A 14304-nucleotide genomic window follows, 5' to 3' on the forward strand; every position below is an offset into this window, starting at 1 on the left:
AGAGCTTTGCTGGGCAGAGATTTCTCTTCCCCTCTCCAGGGCCATCAGAAAATCTGCTGCTTGTCCCAGCGCACAGCAGAGAGTTTTTCAGGGTACCATGGTTAGGTGAATGCCATGCAAAGCACCCTTCCTAGCAGTAAGACTTTCATAAAGGGAGACAACCCAAATATAGAGAAATAAAAATAAATCATCACATCTGGCACTGACTTTGTTTACACAAGGCTCAAGCCCCCGATGAGCTTCGAGTTCAAGTGCTTACGGGTTTCTACCACTACATCTAAGGGGAAGCTTTCTCACAAAGACTCGATGACCACAGGCTTGACACCTTTCCAGGGGTGTCTGTCCTAGGGCTGGGGTCCCTGGAAATGCTGATGTTGGGTCATGGGGCAAGTGTTCCTGGCAGGTTTAGTCTGGGAAAAAGCAGTTTTGGGAGCCCTGTGCTCCAGCAGTTCATTACTAGCAGTGGGATTGACAGAGGCGGCAAGTTTGCTTCACAGCTGCAGGGCTGGGGGGAATTTAGGGTTTTCCAGAGCTTTAGAAACTTTTTGGTTTCACTCTAGATTGGACCAAGCCCAAATATGACATATGGTATCCAGTTTAGAGCAAAATGATAAAGTTTCGGAGGGGGGGACACGTCTCTGCAGACTCTTTCTTTCCCATACGTGTAGCTGTACATACGTGTAGCTGCAGATGCAAGAGCATGAGCAAGCTGGAGCCTGTGCCAGTGAGGAGCATGCCCTGCTCCACCATGTTCTCAGCTGATGCCTATCAGCGCAGCTGCCACACACTTCTCACACGCCAAGATTTGTCCTGTCACTTTGTTTAATCCCTATGGCTGACAATTATTTTACACTTTAGACACCAGGATGCTTGCTTTGCACATTATGGATCTTCTGCGGGGAAGGCACTATTGCTACAAGAGCACTTTGAAACTTGAAAGACCCTCGAGCTGCCATAAGCTCCGTGCGTATTTGCCATCCTGTCTGAAGAGGTGCAGTTTCAGGCCCTTTTCGTGTCCACGGCTCGGAGGAACGGGTGCTGACTGCAGAAACGTGTGATCTTTGCTGCTCAGGTCCTTGAAGCAGCAAAGCCCATAAGCTCCCACTGAACTTTAAAACCGAAACAGAGTCTCATTGATTTCAGAGGGACTTCAGCACATACTTGAGGGCTTTGCAGTGCAACAGCAGATTCCTCCTGCGCTTAAAAGTTCAGCGTGTGTTTAAAGGCTTTGCCGAACTGGGGGCCTCCGCCAGCAAAGAGACAGTGGCAGCCTGCTCCGAACCAGTCAGTGGGCAGTGGGCAGGGATTAAAAGCTCATTGCAAACATCAGAAGCTCCATGTTGGTGGTGAAACGAGTGCCAGGCAGGACCTGGAGGCAGGTGAGCCCCTTGCACTACCACTGCCTGGTCCTGCCCGCAAAGCCTCCCTGCCACACGCAGATAAACAGCTGCCCTTTATCTGCAGCCACACCACAACCGCTTCCTCCCGGATTACTTAACATACCATTAGAAATTAATTAAATGCTTCTGCGGTGAGATAACAACAGGAAACGGCTGCTCCAAGCAGCTCTCCTCCCTCGTGGTGGGAGACTCGCAGGCCTTTGCTGCAAGGGCTGAGATTTAAAGCCACGAGGCAATGTTTGCTTCTGTATCCTGGGCTGCTCTCGGGCCAGCGTGGCCACAGCACTGGGCCCAGACCGGCAGCCAGGATCCAGCTGGGAGTGCGAGCAGGGGAGGGTGACATGGAAAGATAGGCTGAAGAGATGGGAAAGGAGCTCTCGGTACTCCCTAAGCACCACTTAAATCCCTGCTTACTTGACTTTGGCTGCCTGCGGGATGTCTCGCAGCTCCTCGTGCAGGCGGAGCACTTTGGGATATTTCTTTTCAACGATAGTGATGAGATAGTGCAGAAGGGTGATGTTCCTAGGAGAGAGGAATGATGAGGTTGGCATGGTGGCCCCATGGGGACCTGAGAGCTCAGTTAAAAATCCTGGTTATACCCTAACCCTCGTAATGAATGATTTTGGGATTTCTGCAAGGATGCTACTTGCTGCCTGCCTGGGGACATGGGATGGGTCTGTCCCCCACACACACAGCCACAGCACAGAGCAGTCTGGTCCCTGCAAGCAAGGACCCTCCACCACAGGGACTCAGGGAAGGTGACTTGAACATCACTGTTTCTGTTCTCCATTGTCTTTACTGATGGATGAGACCCGGCAGGTTTGAGACCTGACCCAGCTCCTCTCTGTGCATGGAGCTTGGTGGGGAAAAGCAAACCAGGCAATGGCTGCAGCAGCTTGAGGGGGCTGCAGAGGGGGTTCCCACGGAGAGGAGCCCCTGGGACCTCTCCTCTGGTCACTGCGCCACAGCATGATGGCTCTTGACTTCTCAAAGTAGGGAGAAAAGGATCTGGAGGATGATCCTCCTAATCAGCCTTTGCTGCTGTTTAGTCAGCCCAGGAAGGAAAGCCTCCATCAATCCCCATGCTGATCTGCAGCTCAGCTTCCCTTGAAATCTGTCCTGCTCAAAAAATGGGTGCTTGCATCATCGGATGCTCCAGATGGGGCAGCAGGAAGGAGGGGACCGCTCCCACCTACCCACATCCCAGAGGCAACACTAATGGCCCCTCTGTTCCCTCAACATCCCTGGGGCCTGTGGATACTGCTGAGGACGAGGGCAGGGGCTGCTCACTTGTCAATGCTGGACTTGGTGTCCGCGATCTTGTTGAGGCTGGAGATCTTAAATCCGAAAGCGTTGCCCCTCTGGCCCTTGTTCATGTAGTTCCCGAACGCCAGGACCACCTCCAGCAGCTGCTGGAGGCTGCTGCTCTGCAGCACTGCCTTGGAGCCAGCACGGATGGCTGAAAGCAGAAAGGTGTGGGACATTACCCCTTGCCACCACAGCACACTGCTCCCCTTGCAGCAACCTCTTCAGTACCCCCATGCGCAAAGACCAACAACCAACTCCCTCCCCCTGCGTCACTGCAGCCTCCATGCGGACCAGCCTTGCCCAGGCATGGAGAGATGCTCTTCCTACGAGTGCTCCCTGTGCCCGCACAGAGCACCTTGGCAGGTCCCATCACTTGCCTTCCACCTTGGGTTTGACTTCTGCAACTCTCTCTGCAAACTTCTTCTTGAAGTAAAGGGACTGCAGCCTTTGCTGATAATGGTTTATCCTGGAAAAAAAAGAAAACAACAGAGGTGCGGGCTGAGCTTTGCTTGCTCCGGGCAGAGTGCAGTTGCTCTGCTGCTCACAGCTGCGCTCACAAGGCATACTTAAGCCACGGTGATTAAAAAATAATGACCCCATTTCTCCCCGAAACTATGCTGGGATGGGAAAAAATGACAACTGAAGCTACAGCTGTCCTGGGGTGGATCCACGTGGGCTCTTAAGCACATGCTTAAGCCTATCCTTAACTCAGCAGGTTCAACAAGTACATTTTTACAACCTATTGCTATGAACAAACAGTTCTTTTACAACCACTCCTTAGCAAAGATGCTGATGAAGTCTGGGGTCCCAATGGTTTTGTGATGAACTGCAGCTGGATACAGGCACGTCAACCACCAGCACTAATGAAACTGGGGCTTCAGATCCTCAACACAATAGCCTGGGCTGGAAAGCCACCGACACAGCCCAATCCAGCCCTTTTCCAGGCAAGTCAGGGATGGCTCTGCTCATGTCAGTTGTATTTAGGCTAAACAAGATCTCACTTGTACCCAAATGGCAGTCTGATTTGAGTCATTTGGACCAAGGACCCACGGGAGATGCGCTCACAGACAAGGCCATGGGTTGTGCTGTTGTTGTGCTAATCAGAGGTGACACAGACATCACACTCAGTTACAGACCACAGGGCAAATTAAAAAGCTGTGCTGGAAATCAAGGAGAATATTTGCATTGGCACATTGTGCTTTTGAAAAGATGAAGGCATGGGAGCAGCACTTGGGCAAGAGACTGTGAAGAGGAAAGGTGACCTGTGATAGGAAAGCTAATTCTGAGCATCTTCCAGCCCTGAGGCCTCAGGTCTGAACTTTGCAGTTCCGTCCTGCCTGTTTTTGACACTCAGCAAGTACACGGTGCATCACCCCAGTGTTCATTGGCACATTTCTCTGGGAGGACAGGAGCGTTTCTATTTTTGATCTCCCAGTACAGTCTCAGATTGTAAAACTCACTGACTTTGCAAACAAGTGACTTGCTTGAAGTTCAGCTAAGAAATTCAAAGAGCTCAATACTCAGTTGGACTTCAATAAAGAGCTCAAGGTTTTAAACCAGTACCTCTAGAGGATGTGCATGCAAAAGACAAGGTTGTTCCACCCTGAATTCTAAGTCTTAAATGATTGCTACCAAAAGCAGGAAGAAACGGCATTTCCTTTCTGTCTCATATATTCTCAGGAGCCCCAGGGACGAGCCATGCCTGAGGTGAGGAGTGAGATTCATCTACACAGCAGGGCAAAATTTACGTACGTCAGTCTTGAGTATTCGTTAGGATACGTTCATGTGAAGGGGAAAGGAGCATCGTGTTATCATTCAAACAGTGCCTCCCACCTGGGCCATGATGCAGATGACGCAGTCTTCTGCACAGTTGTGCCAGACTGAGCTTTTCTCCCCTGAATGAGGGGAATGTGTCGAGACATGACCCGGGAAACCAACAGCTCTCTAGAGGATCCATCTCCCCATCCCTCCCTGCTGCTCTGTCAAGCTGCTTCTTGTCTGGAATGCACAACCCTGATTTTAGAAGCATAGTGTCACAAGCGATCCAGAGTGGGAGCACCTTGCTTGGCCTCCAGTCTGTTTGGCCCACTCATTTTTCTGATGTGAAAAACAGTAAGCAGGGCTTATTTCCCAACCAGGCTCCACAAAACAGCCACCTCACAACCAGCCTGTGCAGCCACTGGTCCAAACAGGTCTCCTGGGCCACCAACCTGCTCATTTCAAAGAGGAACCGGTCAGCCTTGGCCATGCGATCCAGCTCGTGCTTATGCTCTTCCAGTAGGTCAATGTCACCCTTTTCAGGAACAAACTTCAGGAGCTAAAAAAAGGAAAGCACACTGGTGGACATGAGGTCCATGTACAGTTTTTCAGAAGTAAAACAGTGATTTATTTGTTTGTATCTACCACCTTTTCAGCATGTACAGACAGTGACCCCAAGGCACCTGTGAAATAAGTGTTATTGCTGTCCCTGTGACCTTCCTCCCATTACACATTAGTGTCTCTTGCTTCTGCCCTGCCATCACTCTGGTTTTATGACACACGTACTGTGTCTGCTCCAAGGATGTTTTGACATCACCTCTGCCAGAGGAGATGTCAGGGCCTCTTGCTGCAACTCTACCTATTTGCAGATGGAAACTTTGTGTACTGAATCCTCCCACATCCCTGCTGAAGGTGTAATCACCAGCTCAGCTTTAAGGACAGGTGAATAAAATGCTTTCAAAAGGATTTAGATGAATTGAAAACTGGTATTGCCTTTTAAAGGATTGTACAAATGCTGAACAAATTTCAAAAATAACCCCCCACTGAGCATGAACTTCAAGCCACAGCCACAAAATAGGCAACTGGCTCGGCCTCGGGGTCCCAGGGCAGACCTAGGCACAGGCATGGCACGTGGAGGCCATGCTGCTCCCAGCACCGATGCTACAACCGAGCTGCTTTCCTGCTGCTCCAGCCCACTGGGGTGGTTTTTCAACATGTGGTTGGTAAATAATCTGGGGCCCTGACACACTTCTTAAAGCCATGGTTTGGTCCCGAGCACCTTGCACAGCATGGCCTCAACATAAGGAAACCATGGAGGAGCATGAGACACATTGCCCACCTGCTCCAGCATGTCTTTTGGGAGGTCCTCCTGCTCGTCCATTGTCAAAATTGCTCGTTTGATCTCCTCATTCGAGAGCTTCAGCCTGGGAGGTGGAGGGGAAGGAGAATTATCCTCAGCCCAGCAACCGGGCAAGGTTCAGGAGCATTTCCATATGCACCCATGCAACAAGCTTAACCCCCAGCCAGCAGCAGCAGCACAAATTACACTATACAGTGTTATGAAGAAGAACGTAAGAGAAATGCAGTAGGACCGTGCTCTGCCAAGGCACAGCACAAAGCAGCCCTGGCCCTGCTGTGAACAGGAGGGCCAATCCCCTCTCCCTGCACTGCAGCTGTTGCCCCCTATTTTATAGTATTTTATGTAAGTATTGTACATAGTATCTCATACACCTATTAAAAATATATAACTTTTATCTGTAAATCTTGCCCATAGCAATGCTACTCCTGCAGTGCCAGCATCCCCAAAGGCCATGGAGCCAGCGGGGATCATGCTCCCTGTCTGCAGCACAGTCCAGCCCAGGCTCAGGACCACAGCTCAGCACTGCTCCTGAACCCATTGCCACAACCCCCAAGGAAAATCTGGCCAATTTCTGTTGCTCTTCTTGGATCTGAACGTTGCCTACCTCACTCTTTCCACCCACCATTATTTGGAGTGTCCCTCCAGGGAAAAAAAAGAGAAAGAAAACCAAAATTTGGGGAGTGGGTGCTCAGCATCCCAGGAAATACTTCAGCCCTTTTTTTTGGAGGGGTGTGGATTCAATGTTCTTCAAAGTGTAAAAGGCTGGAAACCAGCAACCCCCACCACCCCACCACCCCGCCTTTTTCTTCTCCTACTTCACATAACATGAATTGAAGAAGACATAGGCTCAAATTGGAGATTTCTAAAACCACAGACCACTGTATCATAGCAAGCAGCAGCAGGATGGTGTTCCCTGGAAGTGGCCCGTTCAACAGCAGCCTGCATCAAACTGAGGCAATAGACAGAAAGACGCCCTCAGCCTCTCCTGGGCTTGAGCAGCCATTAACAACAGTTTACTATGTCTGCAGTACCCCCCGTGACTGCTCCCTGCAAGGACTTTGATTACAAACCCACACCTATTTTTGTTCATGTTTTCGCATTGCAGAAAATAATCTAAATGCAAAAGAAGGAAAGTCCAGAAACTCCTACAATTCCATTTGCCAACATCCTATCTCTTGCCCAGCTTGCAGTGATGGTTAAAGCCATTACAATAAATACAGTTGGGGGAAAAAAAAAACCCAACGAAATCCTCTGTACTTGCATGCAGGGAAAAGTCACACAGCTGAAAAGACCTGTTCATGGGCTTTGAGGAAACCCATAGCCCCAGTCCTGGTGATCAGGGCTGCCAAAGGATGCTGAAATACTGGATGCGGCTCGAAGGAATGAACTGAAACCAGAAACACACCCTACAGCGGCATGTGAGACCTTGGAAGTCAACCCGATCAGCAGACCAAAAAGAAGATTGGGAACAGAGTTGATCACTCTAATTAATTAAATAAGGAGGGTATTTGTCATCCTGGCATCTCTTCAGGGAGCAGGCTGAGACTGCGGAGCTGGCTTTTGGAAGGTGAAGCTAAGGCAAGGAGGGTGCTGCACTCTAAGACCACAGTAGCAAGGGCTTGGTTTAGCTTGAAACCTTTTGCTCAAGACTGGAAGTGAAGGATTAGCTTTATTGAGGTAGGTCAATCTTACAGAGCTGGCAAGTATCTGTTCCTTACAAGCCTGTCTCTTGTCCTGCACCTGGTCCTCTCTCACCTCCTGCTCCAGGGAGCCCCCAGGAGAGGGGTTGTTAAATGAGGAGTGAGTTAAAATCTCACCTCAGCCAGGGGAGGAAGCTCACAGATTGTGCTGAGCAGCAGCCAGAACAATTGCTAGGGTTGCTGTACAAGAAGCAAACCCAGGATCCGTGGAAAATGTCCCCTCCACAGCTTGTGGTGATGAGCAGCCATGTCCCCAGCACACCCTACCTGTCGTGCACGAGAGCACAGGATGGACACAACCTGAGGTGGGATATGAAGCTGCAGAAGGACTCCTTTTACACCCGAGCAGTGACATGAAAGCTCAGACTGCCAACAAATGTCACACCAGTCCCCAACATGGTGAAAAGCAGACACTGGCTAGGTTTGGATATTTGGGGGCATCCCTGGGAGGCAAAAATACTCCTGGGAGAAGGGGGTGGGTAGGCAGCAGCTACCCCTCATCCAAAGCGAACACCTAAAGCACACACTTTACGGTGATTGTCTCCAGGCGGGTGGTGAAAGATGAGAGTGACTTTTGTAAGCCCTGCTCATTAAAAGCAAAGTAAACAATAAAATATATTTAAAAAGAAAGAGGTCGAGAAAACTTTTCTCAGGAATCATCAAAACCCAGTGCCAAGAACAAGAGCCTGCCCCAGCATCAGCAGAGAGCAAGTGCAGGGCGCCAGAAGAAAACAGCTTCTCAGACAATTTGATGGGAAAGGGGCCAGTGAAAGCTAGAAGCTTATCTATAACCACAATAATTATCATTGTTGGCAGCAGCTGTTGAACGTGAGCTGTCTGAGAGGAAGGGGGTCACAGGACTTGCTGTCACAGGGATTTAAAGCCAGCAGCCCGCCGATGCGAAGTGACAGCTCGCCAGCCTGACAAGCACGGGGCTATTTTGCGCGGCTTTTGTAGAATCCTGCAGAGGACGTAATAAGTGTGAAGGGGAAAAATGAATTCCACTGAGAAAGGGACGCGCCCTCTTGAAAAGCCACATTCATTTGAGAAATATGCTTCACGCCGCCTTGCTGGAGAAAGGAATCAAACAAGCCATTCACCGCTAGCACAGGCAGAAAGCAACGGAGCAAGGGCTTGATTTGCATCTTGCAGAATGCAGCACTAAAAATACACACATGTACAGAGGGAGAAAAAACAAGGACATGGTCAGTTCACAGAGGAAGATCCGATAATGCACTGACATTGGCAAAGCATTCTCCAAAAAAAAAGAAGAAAAAACCCAAGTGTTAAAAATATTCTTGTGTTGCATTACAAGCTGGAGGAAAATCCAGTGATCTCACTGTGCAGTAATTTCTCCCAAAGCAAGGGAAACAGGCAAAAAAATAAATCTACAGAGAGAGATAAAGTATCTCACTGGCCGTAATCTTTCCACGCTGCAAGCCAGACAATGCCTGGTGAGCTTACAAATGTCTGGGCTAAATCAGGGGCCGAGCTTGCAGGTCCTTTTGCATGTGAAAGTTTGCTTGTCCCCACGATGGCTGCGTGAGCGAGGCAGGAGAGCAGCAGCCTGACTGCAGTGAGCCACCCTGCAAGACCAGTCCCTTTGCAACACTGGGACCAGGGACCCGTAGCTCTGCCCAGCTTAGGGACTGGTGGCTGGGGTGGGCAGAGATGGAAGGGTTTGCCCAAGGTTGCATGGAGTCTGGTGGAGATGCAGGGCCTGGTCCTGAGCCCACCAGCATGATGCTTGGGCTTCATCCCAACACTGCCCTTCCTTTTAGCTGCTTGGCATCAAGAGTAAATCGCCCAAAGGGGGTTTGGGGAGAGAAACTCTATTGCAGTCCCTTGCAGAAATGGGGGAAGGAGCAGATTTGGTTGCTGCTGTAATGCTAGAGAAATGCCCTGCTGGGGTGGCCCCTCTGCCCTTGCATCGCTGGGAGCACCACGGGACAAACCCCAGAGCACCTCCAAAGCAGTGGCCAGCCCCTGATGCTGTGGGATGTGCCCGGGAAAAGCCATATGAGAGTCCTGGGGGCCACCCTGCAGGGCTGATCCGATCCCACTTCTCCCTTAGGAAATGACCCAAAGGGGAGGGCAGGCAGGTAGCGGCCTCTGTTGTCCCCCTTTTGTGCGATTAATTACTGGTGACTTGTTTCCAGCCATCACTTTCTTGGAAGAGAAAGGTTTGCTGGTGAAATGAAATTAAGACCTTTGCTCAGTAAGACACACAAGACGCCTTTGAAGTTAAGTGCTTGGGTAGCTCCCCTTCCCACTGAAGGGGCTATCTGTGCGCTTAACTTTAAACTGTATACTTAAACTTCTGCCTGAATCACACCTAAACTAACTCTGACTACGCTCAGCCTAAGTATGCCAGAGAGCAGCCCTGCCAGTGTCCCGAATCCCATCGTTTTACTTGCTAATAGGTGGCTGCCACAGACATACTCATTTGCCTGCTGCTTTAAACTCTGCTTTTATCATCATCCTTTTTATTTGGACTGCTAGGAAGTATGAAACTCCCCAGAAGCAACCCAGAGCAGAGACAGCCATAAACACAGCAATTTTACCACCAAACATTGCAGCACATGGCTCACCGCACCTGTTGCTCCTGCTGCCCATGGGGCTGCGGACCACCTCTAGAAGAGCTTGAAGAAGCACCAGGGACTGCAAGCTACCTACCCGGAGGGTTTTTTTCTTTTGCAGACATCAGCCTCCGCATACTTTCTAGGGAAGGAAACCAGCCAGGCTGCCAAGGCGAGGCACTGGCACCGCCAACCCCTGGTCTGGGAAAACGCAGAATTTGGGCACCGCGGCTGCAAGCCCAACTGCCAGCAATGCAACTCCATCCTGGCCAGTCCTGGGTGGCACAAAAGCTTCTGCACTTCCAGGCAGCAGAGTGAATATTTCTGAATGGAGCTAGATTTTACTGTTCTTGGGATGACTTTTTTTTCTGGGTGAGTCAGAAACAAGTGGCATTTTCTGCTGCTGTTTGGTGTTGGTTTTTTTTCTAAGTAGCTATGCTGATGGCTCATCCTTTCAGACCCCTGCAGCTTGGCTTTTCCTTTCTCAGGAATCAGTCTTAGTGGTGTAGTTTATCTTACCAAAAAAGGCCCTTTTTATCCTCTTGGCAGCCATCTGGGGATGGGATTAAATTGCTGGTAGCAGTGCTGAGCCTGCCTGGCAAGGGGCACGTGGGAGGCTGTCACCTGAGCAGGGCTGGGCAGCTGTAAGAGGGAGACATCCCCTTCCCGACATCCAGATGTGGCACAGGACACCTGTGCAGGCAGCCAGGCCCTGGCTGGGTTACACCGCCGCTCCCCCCCACCCTGCCAATGCCCAGCGCCTTCCCCAGTCTAACAGAGACCCTCTTCAACCGCTGTCGAAAAGCAAACAAAACCCCGGCTGAGGTAGATAAGAGGTGAAATCAAGCCCCTTCCCATCCCCTATAAAGGCTCACTGGGTGCCCCAGCCCCTCTGGGGCTTTCCAGGGACACCTAATTGCCACATACCCACTTAAATCACATTTCCACACCCCTCCCCATGCCACCTCACCGTGCACGGTAAGGCTATAGCTGTGTTCAGGTGTCGCTGGCTCTCCTCCCTCGCTGGCTCCTGTCATTAAACTCCCCCCAGGGATGAGAAGCCCTCCCCAGCCCAGGGCAGGGTATCAAACATCCCCTCGCTCCCTGGTGGGTGAGAAGGCATTAACCGTACCTGGAGAGGAGGATATTGCAATTCTGAGCTCTCCGGCCGTCTATGACTGAAAGCTCCTTGACTTTATGCCGGGAACTCAAAGTGTCATCGATAGCATCTTCCTTCTACAAAAAAATAAAGGAAAAAAGAACCCAACAAAACAAAAGCCTGGAGAAAAGCCGTGGAGGAGCAAAGACATTTAGTACTCTCAGCACATAGCAGCATGATACACAGCGGGCCCCCATTAATCAGGAGTGTCACCATGGGTTACGGGTAAAACCCATTGCCTGTAACTGAAACACAGTAAGTCATTTCATAAACCAGAGCTGGCTTTGAAGCCTCTGGTTAGAAATGTAAATATTTTCTCAGACAGGGAAGATTTAAAAATCTGCAAACACACAGGCGCTGCTGAATAAATAAAGCCGGGCTTTCTTAGCATACGTATTTGTGATACTTCATTAAATCCTCACATGAAATATTTCATTTACGGGCTGCTGCACACACTCAGCATCACTCTTGGTCTTCACCCCCACTCCAAACATCTGCAATCACCCCTCATGCATCAGTCCTCCCGAGCAAGCTAGCCAACATGAGCTACCAGACATGCAAATGCAACCTGCAGCATTTGCTGCTCTTTCGGTGGAATTCTCTCAAAATAAGGGATTTGAAAGCAGGAATTGGCGTGACATAAGTACCTACATCTCCTAAGCAGCTTAAATATATTACCTTCAAATGAGTAATAATACATCAAATTGTAGTTGTGGGCAAATGGGCAGATCTACATAACAGCAATTTTGCAGAGTTGTCTAAAGGGTTCATCTTGTCTCCAGTTTTAATTTACTATATTGCATATTCTAGTAAGGTTAATCAATTAAAAGCCAGCTATTCAATCCTGGAAGGAACACAACCCAGAGCTGCAAGGTCCCACACACTACAGATCTGCACTATATGTCTGCGAGTGTAGGGGACCTGGCACACAGCCACTGCGCCGGTTGTGACTAAGCACACAAGTTCCCATTTTTTACTGTTCTTGTTTGACTGAAAAAAAAACCCCACCAGCTATAACAAGTGGGAAGCTTCCAGGACAGGTGGCGTAGAGTGAAGGCTGTGGCAAGTGAAGGAAGGTGAGCCCCAAGTCACCTACCACCAGCTGCCCCGCTCACGTGTCTTGTCTGCTCTGACCGTGATGAAATAGAGAGCTTCAACCCACAGGTAGGAGTTTATTTATTTCCATCTTCTGAAAAGCGAAAACACTCGGGGTAGGCGCTTCTCTGTGTTAAGCTGGATCTGAAAATTCAACCCCTGGACCCTGGCTTTGGCATCAGGCCAGACAGCAGAGAGGGCAGCTTCTTGCATACCAGCCACCCCCAGCATCGACTCTGAAGCTGCTCCTCCTGGTGATCACTGGACCTCTGATTTAATCCCCTCTTTGCCGCACATTAATCCCCCACAGCAGCACGTGCATCCCCCACGTCCCCAGCCCCGCACTCGCCCTGCCCTCACCACTCATAGGCACTGGGCTCCTGAGGATGCTCGCTTACCTGTCTGGAGTTACCATTCACAAAGAAGTCCTACAGCCATAGCAGAAGCGTGGAAAAAGGCAGTAAAAACACATGCGGTTCAGTGAACTCGGCAAAACCAAAAGGAATCAAAGCACAGACAAGGGGAGGGTGCAGCCCAGGGGGCTTGGCAGTCCAGGGAGGCACTCGGGGTCTGGCAGCGCTGAAACAGGGGGGATGCACATGAAAATGTGGTGAGGATTAATGATGGGAGAGGGAGAGGCGGCTCCCTGAATGCGTCGGGCCAAGGTGCTGGTGTGCAAGGAGGTGAGGAGAGGATGAGGGGCGAGGCGGGAGGATGCTGGCCAAGCCCTGCCACTGCTCTGTGCGGGAGCCGGCAAGCGCTGGCCCAAAGGACAGCAGTGCTCAGCCTGCCGCGCTGGGGAAGAAAATTGCTACTTTTTGCAAATCTGAGGGACTGAAATGCCGACGTGACTGCCAGGAAAAACAGGGCTTTCAAGTGGAAATAATGAGAAGCTCATCCTGGAGCAAATGTGGCCACAGCAAAACTTTACCATTTACCATGGCAACACATTTCCCCTTTGATTCTCCTCCGACAGGGACAACCCCCATTCTCCAGGGCTCGGCAGCCTGGCTGAAAGCCACCCTGATGACCCACCAGCACCAAGCTCCTCCAAAGACCTGGTTGTCTTGCTGGGCTCTCTCCACCAGACTGGAAGCATGTGCAGCAAAGCTGGCACCACACACATGTGCGTACACACACACACACACACACACGAGGGTTTTCTCTCCTTGTGCCCTGGGCTGCGTTTTATTACTTTTTTTTGTGCTTGGCTCAAGAGACCATCCAGCACCTCCACGATGGGGAGGAAGGTTTCAAAGGTGCAAAAATGGTGCATTTTATTATTTTTTATTTTAAAAATGAAGGCAGGCAGTGAGCAGAAGAGGTAGGTGGGTCCAAACGCAGTTGGTTTACAAGGGCGCTTCCCCCAGCCCTTCCGTGCCGAGCCAGCTGATGGCCCACATGCCTGGTTTGAGCTGGTCATCATCACTGCTGCCTTTTTAAAGGAAACCTTGTTTATATAGGTTTTTCCCTGACTGGCTTCTGAGGCTGGATCAGCCCAGGACCAACACGTGGCTCTGGGCAGGAGGATGGGAGCTCTGGGCAGTTAGGTGCCACTGAACACCCAGGGCTGCAGGACTGGCACCCACTGGGGGCTGAGCTGTGCTAATCGCAAACCCTGTGGCTAAAAACCAATGTGTCAGGCTTTTCTTGAGCCCACAGAAAGTCCAAGAAGCAGAACAACATGTGCCAGAAGGCAAAGAAACATCAGCCAAGAAAAGGAGTGACCAACCCTTTTTTCACCAGAGGGATGGGTGCCCATGGGGTGTGGTACAGGCACCCTGGCACGGCACGGAGCGGTTCCCCAAGGCTGTGTTGTACTCGTCTGTGTAGAAACATGTGTCGAAGAGCTGCCACCACCATCCTCAGAAGCAGAGCTCTGGCAATGCCACCCTACCAGGGGCTTTGCAAGGAGTAGCTTTAAATCTGCTGTCACTGTCCCCAC

At 50.5% G+C, this 14304-nt stretch overlaps 1 protein-coding gene across 3 annotated transcripts in view; it reads right to left on the reverse strand.

The window, feature by feature from the left end:
• DAAM1 (dishevelled associated activator of morphogenesis 1) overlaps positions 1–14304 on the reverse strand; it is a 99020-nt gene that overhangs the window by 7319 nt on the left and 77397 nt on the right. For 2 of the 3 annotated variants that reach the window (XM_055716603.1, XM_005439047.3), the window contains exons 17-23: positions 12758–12787; positions 11238–11341; positions 5806–5890; positions 4919–5025; positions 3086–3174; positions 2691–2859; positions 1815–1922 (exon numbers count right to left, since the gene is read on the reverse strand). In XM_055716603.1, coding sequence (XP_055572578.1) covers positions 1815–1922; positions 2691–2859; positions 3086–3174; positions 4919–5025; positions 5806–5890; positions 11238–11341; positions 12758–12787 — 692 coding nt within the window. The remainder of the gene's footprint in view (positions 1–1814; positions 1923–2690; positions 2860–3085; positions 3175–4918; positions 5026–5805; positions 5891–11237; positions 11342–12757; positions 12788–14304) is intronic. The other variant, XM_055716604.1, reaches the window with a different exon arrangement.

This window comes from Falco cherrug, chromosome 7 (assembly GCF_023634085.1).
Source record: "Falco cherrug isolate bFalChe1 chromosome 7, bFalChe1.pri, whole genome shotgun sequence".
Taxonomy (NCBI): domain Eukaryota; kingdom Metazoa; phylum Chordata; class Aves; order Falconiformes; family Falconidae; genus Falco; species Falco cherrug.